This window comes from Acartia tonsa, chromosome 3 (assembly GCF_053477335.1).
Source record: "Acartia tonsa isolate MP-2025a chromosome 3, ASM5347733v1, whole genome shotgun sequence".
In the NCBI taxonomy this organism is placed as follows: domain Eukaryota; kingdom Metazoa; phylum Arthropoda; class Copepoda; order Calanoida; family Acartiidae; genus Acartia; species Acartia tonsa.
The window spans coordinates 50814706-50833024 of record NC_137262.1 but is presented as its reverse complement, the minus strand read 5'-3'; the positions used below and the strand labels follow the sequence as shown (position 1 = coordinate 50833024).

At 31.3% G+C, this 18319-nt stretch overlaps 2 protein-coding genes across 3 annotated transcripts in view; both read right to left on the bottom strand.

The window, feature by feature from the left end:
• The window catches only part of LOC145314518 (piwi-like protein Ago3), a 366650-nt gene that overhangs the window by 167219 nt on the left and 181112 nt on the right, over positions 1 to 18319 (bottom strand). The window lies entirely within an intron of this gene.
• LOC145314517 (protein-lysine N-methyltransferase SMYD4-like) overlaps positions 1 to 18319 on the bottom strand; it is a 38979-nt gene that overhangs the window by 7159 nt on the left and 13501 nt on the right. The window contains exons 4-12 of the mRNA XM_080154450.1: positions 15816 to 16002; positions 14067 to 14447; positions 13308 to 13371; positions 12463 to 12495; positions 11441 to 11485; positions 7621 to 7738; positions 5200 to 5344; positions 4785 to 4875; positions 1907 to 1977 (exon numbers count right to left, since the gene is read on the bottom strand). Of these exons, the coding sequence (XP_080010576.1) occupies positions 1907 to 1977; positions 4785 to 4875; positions 5200 to 5344; positions 7621 to 7738; positions 11441 to 11485; positions 12463 to 12495; positions 13308 to 13371; positions 14067 to 14447; positions 15816 to 16002 (1135 nt within the window). The remainder of the gene's footprint in view (positions 1 to 1906; positions 1978 to 4784; positions 4876 to 5199; positions 5345 to 7620; positions 7739 to 11440; positions 11486 to 12462; positions 12496 to 13307; positions 13372 to 14066; positions 14448 to 15815; positions 16003 to 18319) is intronic.

Sequence of the window (18319 nt, the reverse complement as noted above, 5' to 3'; positions counted from 1 at the left end):
AATTTAAGCCAAATTATTAATAAAATCTATCCTAAAAGGTAGTAATATACATTTTAAAAGAAGCACATTAAACTTAATATTTTTAAGTTTATTTTAAATTATTAATTTCAAAAGCAATTATAACTTTTACTAATATACAATTAGATGAAAAAACTATACTTTTCGTCTCAATAATGATTATTTTTTACTAAGGACATTTTTTCCTACTGCGTTTGTCCACCCAGACGTTTGTCCGCTATGACATTTGTCACTTCTGCGTTTGTCCAAAGACCGGGTGTATATTATAATGACAGAATAATAACATTCATTTTTTACTCCTACATAGCAAGTTACAGAGGAGCATTGCTACAAAAATGTTGAGACAGAAATCTTATCCACCCAGACATATATTTGGGATGAAACAAATTTAACCCACCTATCTCCCCAAATGGACATATTTTGACCCCCCCCCCGTACCTTCCCCATTACAGATCTAATTTTGGGCTGAAACAAATTCGCTCTTTTAGAGTGAATTATCTCTTGAAAAATGATAGCTGGCAAGTAAACAAGGACATTTATGTCCATAAATAGCACAGCAATAACAAACAAAAATACAATTCGTGAAAAAAATAATTTAAGGTAAAAGAATTAAGAAGGTATAATCTTAAGGAGGTCTGGAGAAAATTGGAATATTTATAATTTCTAAATTTTGTCAATAGTCAATGAACCTATATCAACTTCATTCAACTTACATTAACATAGTGACAACAATATTCTAGTCAAAGAATAACTTTGCTTCTAAAAAAAAGGTTGAATTTGTTTTTAAAAGTCTGCTGAGTAAAAAATTTTCACTTAAAAGGTTGCGGACACTTCTGTCAGTATGGCCCATGAAATCATACTAATACAAGAGGAAGGTAATCTACTAACAACTGTGTGTGGACTTCGTGATGTAATGGAGATTAGGGCTGGGAGAGCTAAACTGATCAAAAAAGGCTCTAGTCGATCGATGGTAAGGTATTATAAATTTAGCTTAAAACTAATCAAATATTACAGCTATATAATGGTCAAATTGCATCAAATCAATTTACTGTTACAGTGTAATCTATGAAATTCAGACTGATATATAATATAGCAGACTATTTTACTTTTAAGTGTAGCTTGCTATGAGTTTGGCATACTGTTGGGTAGAGTCTACGAAGGGCATTTGATAAAATATTATCAATTCTAAACTAAATATTTTGAATAAAATAGGACCAGCATTATAATACTATCATATTATTTAAGGCTCCTCACATAAAGAGAAATAATGTTAAAATAAGTTATTGTCATTGAAAAGTTTAAATTGTCCACACTATGATAGGTAGATAATACATATATTAGGTTTGGGCTATTTATAGCACAGTCTAAAATAAATATTTTACCCTATGTAATGATGCCCTTAAAAGAAATTAACTCTAATTTGTTTCAAGTCAAATTTTGTTTTGTTTATCTAATGTTAATCTTTGTTTTAATTAAGACTGGTGGTGTCCCTAAACGTGCCTAGTTGAGCCCAGAAAACACTGAGCCTTTTTATTTTAAAATAGATTTAGATATGGGGGAGAGGTCGGTTTATTTGTAGTTAACCGTTAGATTATTTTTTATTAGGTACAGCGCCCCGATGTTAAGGCCCCCACAGTGGTTAAACATTGGAAAAAATACCCCCAATTTCTTATAAAGAAGCTATCCTAACTTTTGTGATTTTTTATTGAAACAGCTAGTCGGTGCTTTCAGTGTTTAGTAGATGTAAAATGATCCATAGAATTTAGATATGCAATCGTTTTTTTGTAGACCTCTTTTTGAGGGAAAGCACCGATTGGTGGAATAAATCATCTTTAAATTATCCGTCTCTAAATCCCTGATGATGAAAAAAAACAAAGTATAGAATTACCTTCATTTGGTGAATTGATGACAAGGAGGGATTCAACTTTCCATCACCGTCAGAATTTGTGTCAAAATAACCTGAAAATAAAACATTTTAATAGATTTTTAAATTTATTTGTAATTTTAACTAATGGGGAGAAGAGCCTGTTTAAATTTTATTATTTTATCTAATAAATATTATTTTGGGGAAAAGAGCTGATTGAATAACCAAATCTCAAAAAGCATTTACTAATATAATGTAAAAAAATTAGGTTGTATCATCTTACAAAAGGAAATCTTGGATCTATAAATGAACTGAATTACCATTCACCTATATCTCTAAATTTTAGTAGCATTAAAGAATATTATGTACATTATTAACTGTAATTTCCTAAAATTATTTTATCATTAATTTTAATATAAAAGAAGGTAAAAAATGAGTAAAAAGTAAATTACGCTTAATATGCATTAATGGTGGATAATTCTTTAAAAGGTATAATCATAAAATCAATATTTGATTATGATGTTTTTGAACTTAGTTGTAAAGAAAGTTTGAATAAATAAGGATTAGTTCTTTATATTTCTATATTTAGTGTTACGTAATATCCATATTCCATAGGTAACAAAAATAATTATCCAATATCTTATACTTTTTAAATATACAAATCCAAATATATATATCTTATATGGATGTTAACTATGTATTTTAAAACCACTTGACTAATGTACAAAACATAATATTTGCTCTTTTAGAAGCAAAACTACTTTAAAATTCAAATATCACTACTCATGACTTCTTTATTACATGGATTTTTCATAGAAAATTTGTTCATTCAGTTACAAATTTGAAGATGAAAAAGTTTGAGATAATTCTGCAACTTATTATGTTTGGAATATTTCTGTATCAGATGCAAAATTCAGTGCACAAGTACATAACAGCCCCGGTTATACAGGATAAATCAGCAGTAAACTTAGTTGACATCAAACAGCCTGCAATCTTTGTTTGTTCAGATGAAAATTTTGACTTTCACAAAGCAAAAGCCTATGGATACAAGTCATACTCTGATTTTGTTGTTGGAAAATTGGCAGATTCAAGCATATCATTGAAAGGAATTAATAGAGATCAGCAATTCAAAGATCTAATGCAGGATATTTTAAAGAACAACTTTTCTGATTTCAAGTCTGAAAGAAGTGAGGCAGCTAACATGTTTTTACTTAATCAAGGATACTGTATGGAGGTTGGTCTTACAAACTTGAGTCATATTGAAGAGATGTTTTACAATAAAAGAAGTTCAGTTGCCTTCCTAGTTGATCCTTCTTTCCTCAACAGCCTGCTTATCTTTAAAATGGGTAAAGAAAAAATGAAATTTGGTCCAACAAAAGATGGAATGTTCAGTTTGTCATTTTATGAGCTATCCTTTAAGCTGTATGATGCTAGCATACATGATGGTGTCTTCTGTACAGATTATAACAAGTTTCATTCCAGCTATGGCAAGTGTGTAGTGAGTGTTCTGAAGGCTAAACTTCTGGATCACTTTGGATGTTTACCTCCCTGGGTTCCTGACAATCATGGGCTGGTCTGTGAGGATGATAAAGAAGTTATTCAACAACCAAATCACATATCTAAGATATTACAAGATGATTTGTTTGAAATTCTTGTTGGGAGAAAGATGAAAATGATAGAAGGCTGCTTACCACCCTGTCAAACATTGGATGTAGATATAGAGCAAACATATTATTTGCCAAACTTGCCTGAGCATGCAAAGATTAACCTCAAAGCTAAAGAGAATGTTGATGTTTACCATGATATCTATGCATATGATGAGTTTAGTCTGGTTGTTGATCTAGGTAGTGCTCTGGGACTTTGGTTGGGATTGTCTGTCTTGAGCATTGTACATGGGATAGCACATTTGGCTAAAAATGTATCTTACATGTAATGGAAAAGTTTCTTTGATTTATATAAGTTATGTTTTCACAATTTATCATTAACAATCTAAATGTTTCAATATATAATTTCACAAATAGTATGATAATTTAAAGAAATAAATCAGTCAAATTTCACTGGACATTTCTTATAGCATCAAAATAAAATGGAAAAACTCTATAATTAATTTAGATTTCTTTGTTTTCCTAGTTTTAAGAAGTTAAAAACAGGATTACTATTTAATCCTAACCTTCAACTTCACCTAGTTGATCTTTTTGATGCACAAGTTTTTACAGGTACTAAACTTTGTTTTACATAAATGTCCTTAGCATTTTAGATCATAAAAGATACAGTTTTGTGCATTTATTTTTAGATGAAATCTTTTTGTAGCATCCACTGCATTTTGTGAAAATACTTAAAGTAAAAAAGAACTGTTAAATTTAAACTCAGTCATTGAATCCTATATTATATTGATAAAATTGTCTAGGAAATGTTTGTATCCATATACCTTTCCCTGGAATTCTAATAACTTAAGAAAATAAGTGAAACTGTTTCTGTCTGTTCTAATCAACTATATTTCAGGGAAAATATTTTAATATTTCAAAACCTTGTTTTAAATATTAAGGAATTTAAACTATTAGGTCAAATCAAAATTAGGAGAAGAGGAAAAGTATTTATATAATTTATAAACACAGAAGATATGAGGCAAAACATCTACATGTGTAATTAAAAATTACAAATAAAAAAGCCCAAAATGACAGTGTGGTCAAATCATTTGTTACTGCACTTTGGCTAATGAGGTTTATATTGAAAATTTGAATCAATGATACAAAAAAATAATTAAAAAATAACCAAAAAGAGTTTTAGCTGTATATATTATTTATATAATCAAATCATACCATAAATTAATATATATGTTTCTTTATAAACATATGACCAAACTATCATTGAAATCTTTTTAAAAATAAAAATATAAAATCACCTGTCATCTGTAAAAGGATAAGATAGAAAACAGCCATTACACTTCTCTTCTTCATTTCATCTGAACTGATTCTGTTACCTCCCAAGCCAGCCTTAAAAATAAATATAATCTATAGCTTCATATTGATGACAGACTTGTCCTTTATGTGATTCTAGGGGCACTTTCTCTTGGTAGAGTGTACGTTCTCCCCATTCAAAAAAGACCTTCCTATGATCTAGATTGGATTGGCCATATCGGTCAGTGATTAGTTAGATCTTTCGCTGTAGACACGCAGGGAGACAGTCAGACATCCTGGCTCTTTATTTTAGGGTAATCATTGACAAAAACATTAACATAATAGTTAAAATACTAAAAAATTACACTTTCATTGATATATTATAATAACGATGCTTATAAAGCTATGACAATACTTTACCTGTGGAACTTCGAGGCTTAACAGGTTGTTAAGGTCACTGGAGGTGTAGACAGGAGAGACTCCGTTCTTGCCCACCAACAGGGTCTGCTTCAGAGGCTTCGAGGACACGGCACGGAAGGCCAGGTGCCACGAGGCTATGCGGTTGCTGGAAAAACAATGGCGTCAAGGAAATCATGAAATGTAAATTAAATTGAAACTGAAAATGTCCTCTTTAAGTTGGTTATGTGTTATAGTTTTGTATGCTCTAAAAGATCTCGATACCACTGAAGTATAGGCCTACAATCTTCATGAAAGCTTCATATAGGTCCTGACTATTCAACAAAATATTCTGTATAAAATTATGTCATTGTCATAAAACTAAATCAATATAAAAGCTATGATGGTGATAATGCTTTAACCCCCTATCTGAATAATTATAAATAGCCCCTAGAAGGAGATGCACAGCTCAACTATCTAAAGACAAATAAAGCCAGGTTTTAAACAAAAATGACACCATAAATAAAAACGAAGCTCTAAATAATTACGACAAACAATTATTAAAAAGTGTGTCAGGACTGAATAAAATTAAAAACTGCTTAAATAGAGGACATGCTTACTATTTTAGGACGTGAGTATAGAGACAATATTAACTAAAAGAGCTAACCGTTAAGGATGGACAGACTCTTATTATAGAAAAGTTTCGCTTTAAAAAAAGGTAAAAAATGTAGTAATATTGAACGGCCAAGTAGAGATAACAATTATTTGACATGCCTGATTGAGCTAAAAACTAATTTAAGGGCTGTTACAAAACTAATAATTTAGATACTTTAAAGAATTTATATATTTCTTTTTTATTTAGATGTTAAATAATACTCTACAAGTATATCTATTTGTCTTTCTGTTTGGTTAGTTAATTAACTTGCATTAATCAAGGCTCGGCAGATTTCAAACATAAACCCACTTGAGTGCCTAACATTTTTATGACGTTTTTCCTGTAAGTGCCTTGATTTTAAAGCCTTTTTTCTAAAAATTGGGTTGGGATGTAGTTTTCGTTTTTTTCTTTAGGTTAGGTTAAATTAGGTATGCAGTGATGGGGCACTGCAGGTATAATCCTAGCAGGGTTTTAAACCGCCACAGGGGTTGGACATAGGAAAATAACTACATCTCCCCTTTTTTTTATTTAAATTTACAACGATAGCAAGCTTTAGTGCAGGCATTATGTGTAAGGAAGAATTATAGGGGGATTTAATGATTAAAGATAAATATATTAATATTGATTCTTAAAATTCTGCATTTGGTAGCTTATATTTCAAGAAACTTATCTTATTTGAAAAATCTTATGACAAAGTAGGAAAACTATCTACAAAGACTTTGTACTTCAATTACAACGAAGGTCATATATTTTCAATGTTTTCTTTGTTAATTTGCCTTTAAGTTATTTTAATATAAAACTACGACTTTTTTTACTTATTTTTAAAACTCATTTTTCCAGTAAAATCAAAAAAGATTAAAAATGTTCTGTTTACAGAAATAATTTTTAAGTTGTGGAACATTTATCAAGAAATGAATCTTTGCACATAAAAAATAATGCAAAAAAAGAAAATGAACAGAAAAGTTTCAGAGGGCAAACTAAGATAATTTTGTACAATTAAGGTTAGTTTGTCCGTTGTTTAGTAATCAGAATCATTTTATAGATTTTAAGAATAGCATGAAGATTCTTGTAATAATAATCCTATTATATAAAGTAATAAGCGTTTTTGTCTGTCTCGAAGGATCTCGCTTACCGCTGAACTGATATTGTTCTCCTTTACAGTGAAGAATCTTACATGTCCTGTGATGGTTTTAAACTATTTTTGTGAAGGGTGTCTTTATCCCCCTCCCCTCTATAAAAAATATTTTTTTACTCTTTCGAAACTAATTTACAAAGGGGGGGGGGCGAAAGTGACACTTTTTGAAACCAAAACTAAAAGTCAACAAAGGAACTCAACTAAAAAAAGAGTTACAGGTCTGAGATTTTGCATGGCAGTTGCTTTATAGGGGTACAATATGGAACTGTGAAGAAACGGCGGCGCAACCGCCGAAAACCGCCGTTTCCCGCCGAAATTTTTTTTGCCTTTTCTTGGCGGTTTTCGGCGGTTGCACCGCCGTTTCTTCACAGTTCCATATTGTACCCCTATAAAGCAACTGCCATGCAAAATCTCAGACCTGTAACTCTTTTTTTAGTTGAGTTCCTTTGACTTTTAGTTTTGGTTTCAAAAAGTGTCACTTTCGCCCCCCCCCCCTTTAAAATGGGATGAGGTCGACTTTTCCCCCTCCTACCTTTAGTGTCCCTAGAGGCTTCTAGAGGCGTAGCTGTTAGTGTATAATATTTATTTCGTTTTCAGATAATTCATGTCCCTAATTCTAACAGATTATAACGGGGATTCCTTGGACGACTCTTACCTCATGATAATATCTGTAAGCAGACACTCTGAAGGATGATATGTGGAGCAAGCCTCTCTTAAACACTCTCTGCTGCAGAATTTAACAGCACTGCACAGGGGGCAGCCGAATGGGGCCTGGGTATTTTTAAACACATTTAATTTTTATACATTTTATATTTATGATGTTTGTTGTTCCTTATGACGATGTAAATCTTTATAAGTAACTGGATATAATTGTATGTCTGTAGGTTAAGATATCTACTATCGGTGGACCATTATTTTTTTCTTTAAAATGAATCTTCTAAAACGTTTTGAGGAAGGGAACCTCAACCCTGAAATAAATATCCTTCCGAGAAAAAAAAATTCTTTTTAAAAACTATTTAAGAAAAGTGGAGTTTCGAATTAAATTTATTCAAGATGTGCCTCTAGAGACCTCTTAGGTCGTTGCATAATAAACCATTATTAAATAATTATTCTATAACATGATAATTTTTATCCAATGACATAAAGTCAAAATGGACCATATAACAAGTAAGTTTTCCTAATGAACTGATATGGGATAGGTGTTTCAGTAATGCAGGGAAAGTACAATGGACAGTAAATAAATCTTCCACCTGATATTATGTCTAAATGTTTATTAACCAGTTAGCAAAAACTTAAAATAGTATAGGTTTGTAACTAAATTTAATCGCCATTGTACTTTCCAACCCTGACAAGCCTAAACGCACCGAGATTTCCAGTCATAACATCATTTACTCACCATTGCCCCGTCCTTCCCTGGCTAGCATAAACGCACCGAGATTTTCAGTCATAACATCATTTACTCACCATTGCCCTTTCCTTCCCTGACAAGCATAAGCGCACCGAGATTTTCAGTCATAACATCATTTACTCACCATTGCCCTTTCCTTCCCTGACAAGCATAAGCGCACCGAGATTTTCAGTCATAACATCATTTACTATAAATTAATGAGATGACATATCAAATACAGGTACAAGGATATGCCATCTCAAGAAATGTTTTAACTTTGTCGCCAATCACATTTAACGTTACAAGGATAAAATACATTGGTTTTATTACTGGAAAATGGCAAGTACATGAAGAAGTAAATTACAAAAGTCTGTCGAAATAGTTCAAGTTAGTGTACACTACATATATTATCATATTTTTCATTTTTATCATTCTATAGAGCATAAAGAAAACCTTTTTGTTAGTTAAATTAACCTTATACACTATTCAAAAAATGTATTAATTATTGTAGTAGAATGATTAAATATGAATGGCCACAATTAAAACTTCTAAAACTGTCAGACCAGCATTAATATTTTTTCTCCATGTCCGTATCCTTGGACATATGTGACAGACGGAAAGGAATGTGCATAATTATATTTCTAGATTCATATGACAACCTACATACAGCCAACAAGGAAGTGTATACCAGTAGCATAATTATATTTCTAGATTCATATGACAACCTACATACAGCCAACAAGGAAGTGTATACCAGTAGCATAATTATATTTCTAGATTCATATGACAACCTACATACAGCCAACAAGGAAGTGTATACCAGTAGCATAATTATATTTCTAGATTCATATGACAACCTACATACAGCCAACAAGGAAGTGTATACCAGTAGCATAATTATATTTCTAGATTCATATGACAACCTACATACAGCCAACAAGGAAGTGTATACCAGTAGCATAATTATATTTCTAGATTCATATGACAACCTACATACAGCCAACAAGGAAGTGTATACCAGTAGCATAATTATATTTCTAGATTCATATGACAACCTACATACAGCCAACAAGGAAGTGTATACCAGTAGCATAATTATATTTCTAGATTCTTATGACAACCTACATACAGCCAACAAGGAAGAGTTTACCTGTAGCGGAGCTACTAATATTCTTTGAAAAGACCAAATGATTAACACATATAAAAAAAGGAATAAGATAAAAAAACAACGTGTTATCCTTATACTAAAGTAACAGGATGTTTGTGTGTTTGTACCGAAGGATCTCGCTAACCGCTGAACCGATCGGGTTCTCCTTAACAGGGTAGATTCTCATAGGTCCCGAGAAGGTTTATTACTATTTTGGGGGAGGGTACCACCACCCTCCCTAGAGAAATAAATTTTTTTTTATTTCTCGATTTTAGAAAGATAGTTCAACGCAACATAAAAGTCAAACGCAACATAGCCATATTTTAAATATAAAAAAAAACATTTAAAGTGCCACTAGAGGCCTCTAGGGGTGTAGCCGTTAGTTTTAATAAAACATGGAATAGAATTATTTTACGGACATACGGAGAAGAACAGGTGGACAATGACATACTTAAATAATATAGTAGCTGCGCTACTAAAAAGGCCGATACTGCGTCACTCATCCCCTTAACACAACCTTGCCCTTCTAGTTCCCTTATTTTAGTAGCGAAGCTACTTTTTAAATAGGGTATGCATGTACGTCGTTAAACTCTTCCAATCATTTACACCTTAGTTACACATGCTAATGCAAATGCTCTAAAACTTACAGTAACTATGTAAAAAGTACATTTTAGTTTTATTTCAGGAATAAGGTATAACCAACAAGCAAAATAAATCTAAAATAATATTTGGGGGGGGGGGGGGGCAGATGTAAAGGTCGTTAATTCTACTCTGTTTAGACCACCCACCACGACAGCTAAAAACACGTTGATTTCTTGATTTTTTTCGAATTAATTTCGATGTTGGTATAAGCTGGTTTCATTCCCTTAATATGTTATAATAAAACTATTAACTTGTTGTCGCTGTTCTTATTATGAACAAAGTCGTCCTTGTTTTTTTAAACATAAAAACACCGAACGCAGGCCGCAGCTTCTATTTTTAGTCTAGCTAGATATCTTGAAAATTGATATATGGATGCAAAAATAGATTTTCAAATCTGCTAGATTAGGATTTTTTCTGCATATATTCAATAAAGGATATAAGATGCTACATGAAAATTTCAAATTTTAATTTAAACAAATTTGATATTTGCAAATTGTAATTTTTTTTAAACGAAGTTTATAGTTGTAAAATTGAATTATTTAACTGTTTTTATTTATATAATCTTAGGAATATCTCAGAGAAATAAATTATATTTTGTTATGTAAGAAAAGCGACTAATACAATAATTAAATTAAAAATTTAATATTTCAATATTTCTCTTCAAAACTAGGGGGGGGGGGGGAAGGTTTGCTTCGCGCACCCTTCTGACAAAACCTTGTGCGTGTAACTCTTCAAATATTTGATTTTCAGAATATTTCTTCCTATCTTTAAAAAAAAAACTGAAATCGTAGCGTCAGCTTTTTTCTGAATAAGATGATTAAATGTTTTACTAAAGTCTAACATGCGTTTATTCCAAAAGACAAATTAATCCAAATATTTTGGGATAATTAAATAATCATTAGAAATCTTATCTTTTGGATTATTAGTAGTGCAACTACTATATAACTAGGCTGAATTTTTCTGCGCAGTTTCACGAAGCCAATGCACATCTTAAATAATATGATAGCATTAGACTTCACACTACTTCATGGCTGATATTTAGCCATTTTTTTTAGATTTGTACTTTTTCTTAGCTTGTATATTAGAAAACCATAAGCTTTGCAAAACATGTAAAAATTGTAGGTTGGTTAGTAGTTCGAATTTCAGTGAAACGTTATGAATTTTACCTAACATTGATATCAAAAGATGACACAATTTCTACATGGTAGGTGAGGATTTTCAGTCAAAAACGTGCAATCAATAGGTCTGAAATGGTGAAGCCTTGTTTTGGTCCAGGTATTTTAAATGTGTTTAATTCCTTGACAGTGACGAGACAGTGCCAGCAGTTGGTCCGAACATATTCCTGTGCAATATCGTCAGTTTAATACAAATTCAACAACAAAAATTCGCCTCCATTTAAAAAAAAATATTAGGCTATTTATCAAAAAATGTCATTAAGCTCTTATTTTTGTAAACAAATATTTGATTTAGAAAGAATATACATTTTTTTAAATTTTATTAATGAGCCTAATCTTCGCTTCCATTAAATACTTCTGTCCTTGGTATAAGAAAAAATCAAGATAAAAATGATCATTCCTTAACTTTTAAAACAGAGTTTTACAAAATATTTGTTTTTTAGTAGCGTAACTTTTTAGAAGTATTTTATGTCTGTCCGTCCGTTCGTCACATTTTATTTAAATTCATAGACATTATTTGCTGAATTAAATTACTATTTAACGAAGAAGTATAATTTACTCATTTTTAGATAATGATTAATCTTGTAAATAAAAATGTTGTTAGATTGATATTGCTACGCTACTTATGGACAATATTGTTTTGTATACGATAGTGATCAATGATTTTGACCGTCCGTGATAATACGGATTCAGGAAGCTATAGTAAAAAATGTTCCAACAAAATCATCAAATTTCCTCGAATAAAAAATTTGTAAAATTTTGTAAAAAAAAATAATAATATAAAGTTTGCAAGGGGTATATGTCATTGCTGAGTTTTGCTTTATATTGTTTTACCTTTATTTATGATTTTGTAAAGATTTAAAATTATTTAAGTTTATGCTAAATCGTAAGACATAAGATAAAATAAATATATAAGCGGTCAGAACTTAAGTACTTTGACATTTTTTACTTTCCTAAAGCAAATACTAAACTTTGAAGTCTGAAAATTTTGAAAATTAATCAATCTTTTTGAAAAGATTTTCTTTATTTTGTTGTATATATGTATTATGTATGCTACATTTTATTTGACGTTATTATCTAATTTAAAAAATAATTTTAAGGAAAAAAATTTGTTATTTTTTTTATATTTTGAATTTGTATTTTCCTTTTCTAAAAAGCTGACAATCGGTTTCTCTAGACCTGAAATGATTACAAAAAAATTAACAATTTTGAGTGGGGTATTCGAAATGATATTTAAATAATAAAATGGTTTTATAAGAGATGTACAATTGAGAATAATTATTTAACTTTTACAACATTTTAAAGGAACATCTAATTAGTATTAATTGTATTGTTTTTTATACAAAAGTTATTGTACTTGGTAAAAAGTTCCTGATTTTGACGGGGAAGACATTTTAAAATATAATTTAGTGTTATAAAGATAAATTGTATATACTTTATTTAATGTAAAATCATATTTTGAACAGAATAGTTTTGATACTTTATTACAAAATATCTATTTCATAAATATCATTTTAAATGCCCCACTGTTCTTTTTCAGGTATTTGAAATTAGGAATGAAATAATTCAAATATCTGAGTACACGGGTTCGAGTCTATGTTTATCCAGGGAAGGGAGGTACAATAACATCAGAAAATCAACTAGACCTTTGTTTTCTTTATAATGATCGAAATATAACAAATGTACAAAAAAAACTTGGAGAAAATTAATTGCCAATTGTCCTATCCCTGCATCCTTTATATTTATCTGTACAGAAGTTATCATGCTTACAAACATTTCGAATATTTTAATGAATTCATTTTTATCATTCATTAAATCATTATAAAACAAATGTTAAAGAAACAAGAATGTAAAAATTTAAGGCTAGATAATGTATGAAAAAAGAGCATATTATCAGATCATTACTTAAATAGGAACGCTTAGGGGGGGGGGAGAGATGGTAAAGAAATGAGTACCCTCCCATAGAAAGATAAATGGAAGAAATATTTTACCTAGAACATCTCCGGCTTGTATCTCAGCTGCACTCCTCATACATCTCTTTCTGTCCATACCATTCTATGGGGATCAATAAATTGTTTTTCATAGTGTAAGAAAAGTGCTTCTAATTTGAAGCTGAATTAAAGAAAATGCTGTTTTTCCAGGCAGAGTCCTTTCATTAGTTGTTATGAAATATAATCTTACACTATGCAATACTTGATAATCTTTACATAATTCTATCAATTAACTATGAGTAGAAATGCTTTGTTTTAGCACGCCTAAGTGAAAACAAACAAGATTAACTAAAATATTTTTTAAAGTTTGGCACAAAATCTCACATTTCACTAGCTTTAAAATCAAAAGGCACCACCTGCTTTAAAAATCTTGTTGCATACCCCGCGGAAGTTCCTAGCCTATATATATCCTAATCAAATATAAAGATATACCTTTTTCTCCCAAATTTTATTTAATTGGAAGGGGGTTGATGTCATTGGTGATTCTCTGTCGAAATGTGGTATTTTACGAGGCTTTGCTAAATAATATTTCTTGCTTCACTTGGCTTAACTTGTAATTAGTTTGCTAACATATTAACAAAACTATTTTAAGCTTTAAAAACTCCTGAATTTCATGCTAATGATTTAGAATAAAGGTTCTCAAAATGTTACATAACTTTAAAAGCAAACAAAAGTGAATGTATTTTTTTCTGTCCAGATAAATCTCAAGAACTTCGTGAAAATTGAGAACTTTTTTAAAAAACAATTTATTAGTTTTGCCTGAAAGACTTCAACTTTATCTGAAAGCGCTGGAAACTTTTTATTCCTATTGGCAATACTGGCCAACCTACCCAGGTTCTGGAAATGGCTCTGGTTCTGCTGTGTTAGACTGGCTGCCGCTCCACCATCGTGAAAACCATTCGTAGCGCCGCCGTGGTTAGAATTGCCGCGATAAATGCATGACTTCAGGTTATAATTCAATTCCGCCATTTTTCGCTCCACGAACTTCTTTTGCAGGAAGCCAGCGGCGTCGTCCAGTAAGCTAATGGATTTGACAAAGGCCTCGCGGGCCAACTCTGGCTGGTTGAGGCCCAGGTAGGCCAGACCTTTGCGCTCCTCAAGTTCGAATCTCCTCTCGAATTGGTATTCGTATTGTTCAGCCTTAAAGAAAACAGAAGTGATAGATTTTTTTTTCAATGTAGGTTTTATGCTATATTGTGGGATTTTAGGTTTATGGGTATTTTTCCTTATATCTCATATGGACCAAAAACAAAACATTGCACCCTTTTTTGGGTTAGCTTTGGTTAAAAAAGAGGCTAGGGGTTGCAGTCCTGCAGGATAAGATTACCTCCCTCCCCCCTATATTCAAGGCCAATGAGACATAATTATATGTTTGAAATCTTTCCTACATAATTGTACAGTACAAATATTTAAAAAATATAAAAATGAACCTTTTTATCCAAAAAGGAAGCGTAGGTCCAAACGTTAAAAATTAAAAACATTAAAAAACATTTAATATGGATTGTAAATTATTGGAAACGAAGTTGAGTTTTATTTCAGTTTAGGCCTCTTATAAATGCTTTTAATTTCTTCCAAACGCAGAGTCATGTAAGAATTATAATGTAGCTTCGCCCAGCTTATACCAATAACGATATTAATTCGGGGGAAAATCACGAAACCTCTACGTGTTTTTCAGCTGTCGTTGGGGGGCAACACATCGTAAAATTGACGACCTCTCCATTTGCCCCCCAAATATTATTTTATATTTTTTTCGCTTGTTGGTATTACCTTATACCTGAGCTTTGCCACTCAGTATACAATATAGAACATACTTTACTAGCAATACTGCCCTATTAATGCTTTTTTCTAATACACAATTAAAATTCTTCTTTTTACTTGTTTTAAAATGTGTAATATTTTTTATCTCATTCATTTGTTAACACAGAAATGTTTTACAAGCATTCTTCTTATAACTTTGAAACTTATTACATTTGAACTAAAGAATATGATACTATATCCCTAATTAAATAACAATTCCTATTTTTATGCTCAATTGTGTTATGAATATCAAACTAACAAATTAATAAGTATAGGCTTTGCTTTATACTAGGATGAATTAGCTCCCTATAGAAAAAGATTAAGATATAATTTGAAAATTCCTAGGCTAAGATTAATTTATTTTTATACTTAAATTCTTTCAAAGGAGAACCTTTCCTGATTTGCTATAAGAGCAGTGTTTTTAGAAAAACAGCTTTGAATTGTGCAGTAATAGTTGACTTAATTTAAATAAATTAAAACTTAAAATAACGGGGGGGTGGGAGAGGATGCAAATCACTGTAGGTCATGTTAGGTTTGTTTATATTAAGTACTGGTTAGCCCAAGAGGGTTAGGGGTTTGTAGGTATAGGCATTTTCAATTTATTTCAAAATGTAGGGGGTGGAGGGTGTGTTGTTGGTGGGTGGTGGGGGGTTAGGGGGGGTGCTGTTAGTGATAAACCGGCTAATTGTAATCTTCTATTAATTTTCTTACCTGTGCAACATCAATAAGGGCCCTGTTATAGTCCCCTAGCTGCAGAAGGCAGGCAGCTCGTTCAGCACAAGCTCTGCCTAGAATCTCATCCAGCTCTGGAGCAAACACAATAGACTTGTTGTACATGTTGAGCGCGTCGTACGTGTTCTTAGACTCCATGTTCTTCTTACCGTTGTCCATCATACTCCTATGATTAAGTTTTAAATTATTGGTCGAAAATGCATCTTGTGTGAATAAAATATGACAAATAAATACACACACAAAAAGCTATGAAAATTTCTAGTGACTATATTATTCATGATTATTAAAAATTTTATTTTAGGCAATTTCATCGGGGTTTTAACCAGGGAGTAAGGGAGGGGACAATGGGCAATTAATTCAATATAAGAGTTATCAAAGAAAGGGCATGAAATCCAGTTTAATCCAATGAATTTGTAGGAAATTATAAAGGGATTGTTAATTGAATAATAGATTTCCATAGCGTTATGTAAAGTGAAATCACAACTTGTTTTAGATGAAATATATTGAGGTTTTTTGGTGTGATTTTTATATTACAAGATTATTGGACCCGTCCAGCTGCTAGCAAGAATATGACTGCCCCTTTTTATTCTGTTTATTTCCCTTGCCCCCACCTCTCTTCTCCCTTCTCCCCGTCTGCTACATTCCAAACTAACACAACGAGTGTTTATTTCCCTTGCCCCCACTTCCCTTATCCCTTCTCCCCGTCTGCAATATTCAAAACATACATAACGAGTAGCGGCATTTCATGCGCAAGTACCCAAACTCAGTCAGAAACTGCTAAATTCTTGCACATTCCCTTTAAGCCAGTACCCAAAGTCTGAGACTCCTAAAAATTGAATATTCGATCCATTGTCCCCTCCCTTACTTCCTGGGTTTTAACTCCCCTGGGGTGTATATTCTGCGCAAGATTAATTTGTTTCCCTGGCTACAAAATATTTCACCCCCCCCCCCCCAAGGAGTCAAAAAAAATGGAGAGAAAAAATTTGTTTCCAGAACTCTTTATTTATTTCCCCCTCCAACATATTTTTACCCCCCCCCCCCTTTTGCAGGTGATCAAATGCAAATTATACAATCCTGCAACTCCCCCCTCAAAAAATATAATTCACTATTGTAAGATATAGTATTTTTACTTTTTAAAAAGATAAATTTAGGTATAAAAATGTGTAAACTATGTAATTGTTAAATGTAGAGTTATTTAAGTTAATTGGTCTGTCCAGAGGATTAAAATAGATTAGGATGAGAATGTGCAAATAAATTTAGTGTTGAGGGATATTAATCAAAAGAAAACTATCTAGTTGTAAATATTTTTGCTTGGTTTATGAATTTTCTATTAATTTCTAACCCAGCCCAGATCAAATAGAAACTAAAGAATATTTCTAATTTCATATTACTTAGAAATAAATTCTGTTCTTTCTCTAATTTAATTTGATCCCTCATAGATTTTTCCCAAACAAGATTCCATCTACTAAGCGAGATAAAGCCAACATAGCACCAGTAGATCGACCTAATCCTTGTAGGAGCCATTATACATTGTCTTAATGAAAATTTAAAAAAAAGTTATATACAAAAAAAATTACTTATATCCCTGAATAATTAATCCAAATTTAATCCGACTCTTGTCTGATGTTCTAATTTTGTGTGCGCATTGCCGCGCGGACTAAATACCGTTTTTAATCCCAATGTCTAATTTTTTCACCCATTTTACTTTCTGTTTATTTTTCTCTGACTTTGTGCTTCTACACAATATCCTTTTATTGAAGTAGCATGATGTCTATGTGTTTGTCCCCTAAGATCTTGTAAACAGATAGATCCATTATTTTAAAGTTTTGAGTTGTTTGAGGAAGGTTTTAATATAATTATATTTTTTCTCTCTTTCCTACTTTTCGATGCAATGTATAGACTTCAATGTTGCTTTTTATCATTAGTCTTTTCCTCGTAATTTTTTTTTCAATTAGTATTTTTTACTTTATTTTTCTTGATTCCATCTGCATTTTTTTAATAAACTTAATTTGGTCTTTGTAAAAAATGTATTATCCATGTAGTATAATGTATATTCTAAAATAAAGAGTATTTCATAACTCGCATTCATATTTTGAAAAGGTCTGTAAAGATATTTTGACCTTATCTTTTGAAAGATGAACGTCATACTCATAATGAAACTTTTAAAGTTGTTATTTCTAAACTTAAGCCAGCAGAAATAATAATAACAAGTACGGTAATGTTCACTTATGCAAGACTAATGAATGCAAAAGAAGCCCTAATTTATATGTGTTATATATATGACTTTTATTAAAATAAGTAATTCAAGTAATCATACAAAATTAATAAAATATTTACCATCACTAAATACTTAGGGAGGAAGGGGACATTGGGTTGTAAATTAAACCAGTCCCCAAAGTCTTTCAAGTGCGTTCTCTCATTCGTTTGATAACAAAGTTTGAGGACCTTTATTAAATCTTTTATACACAAAATTAATCATATGC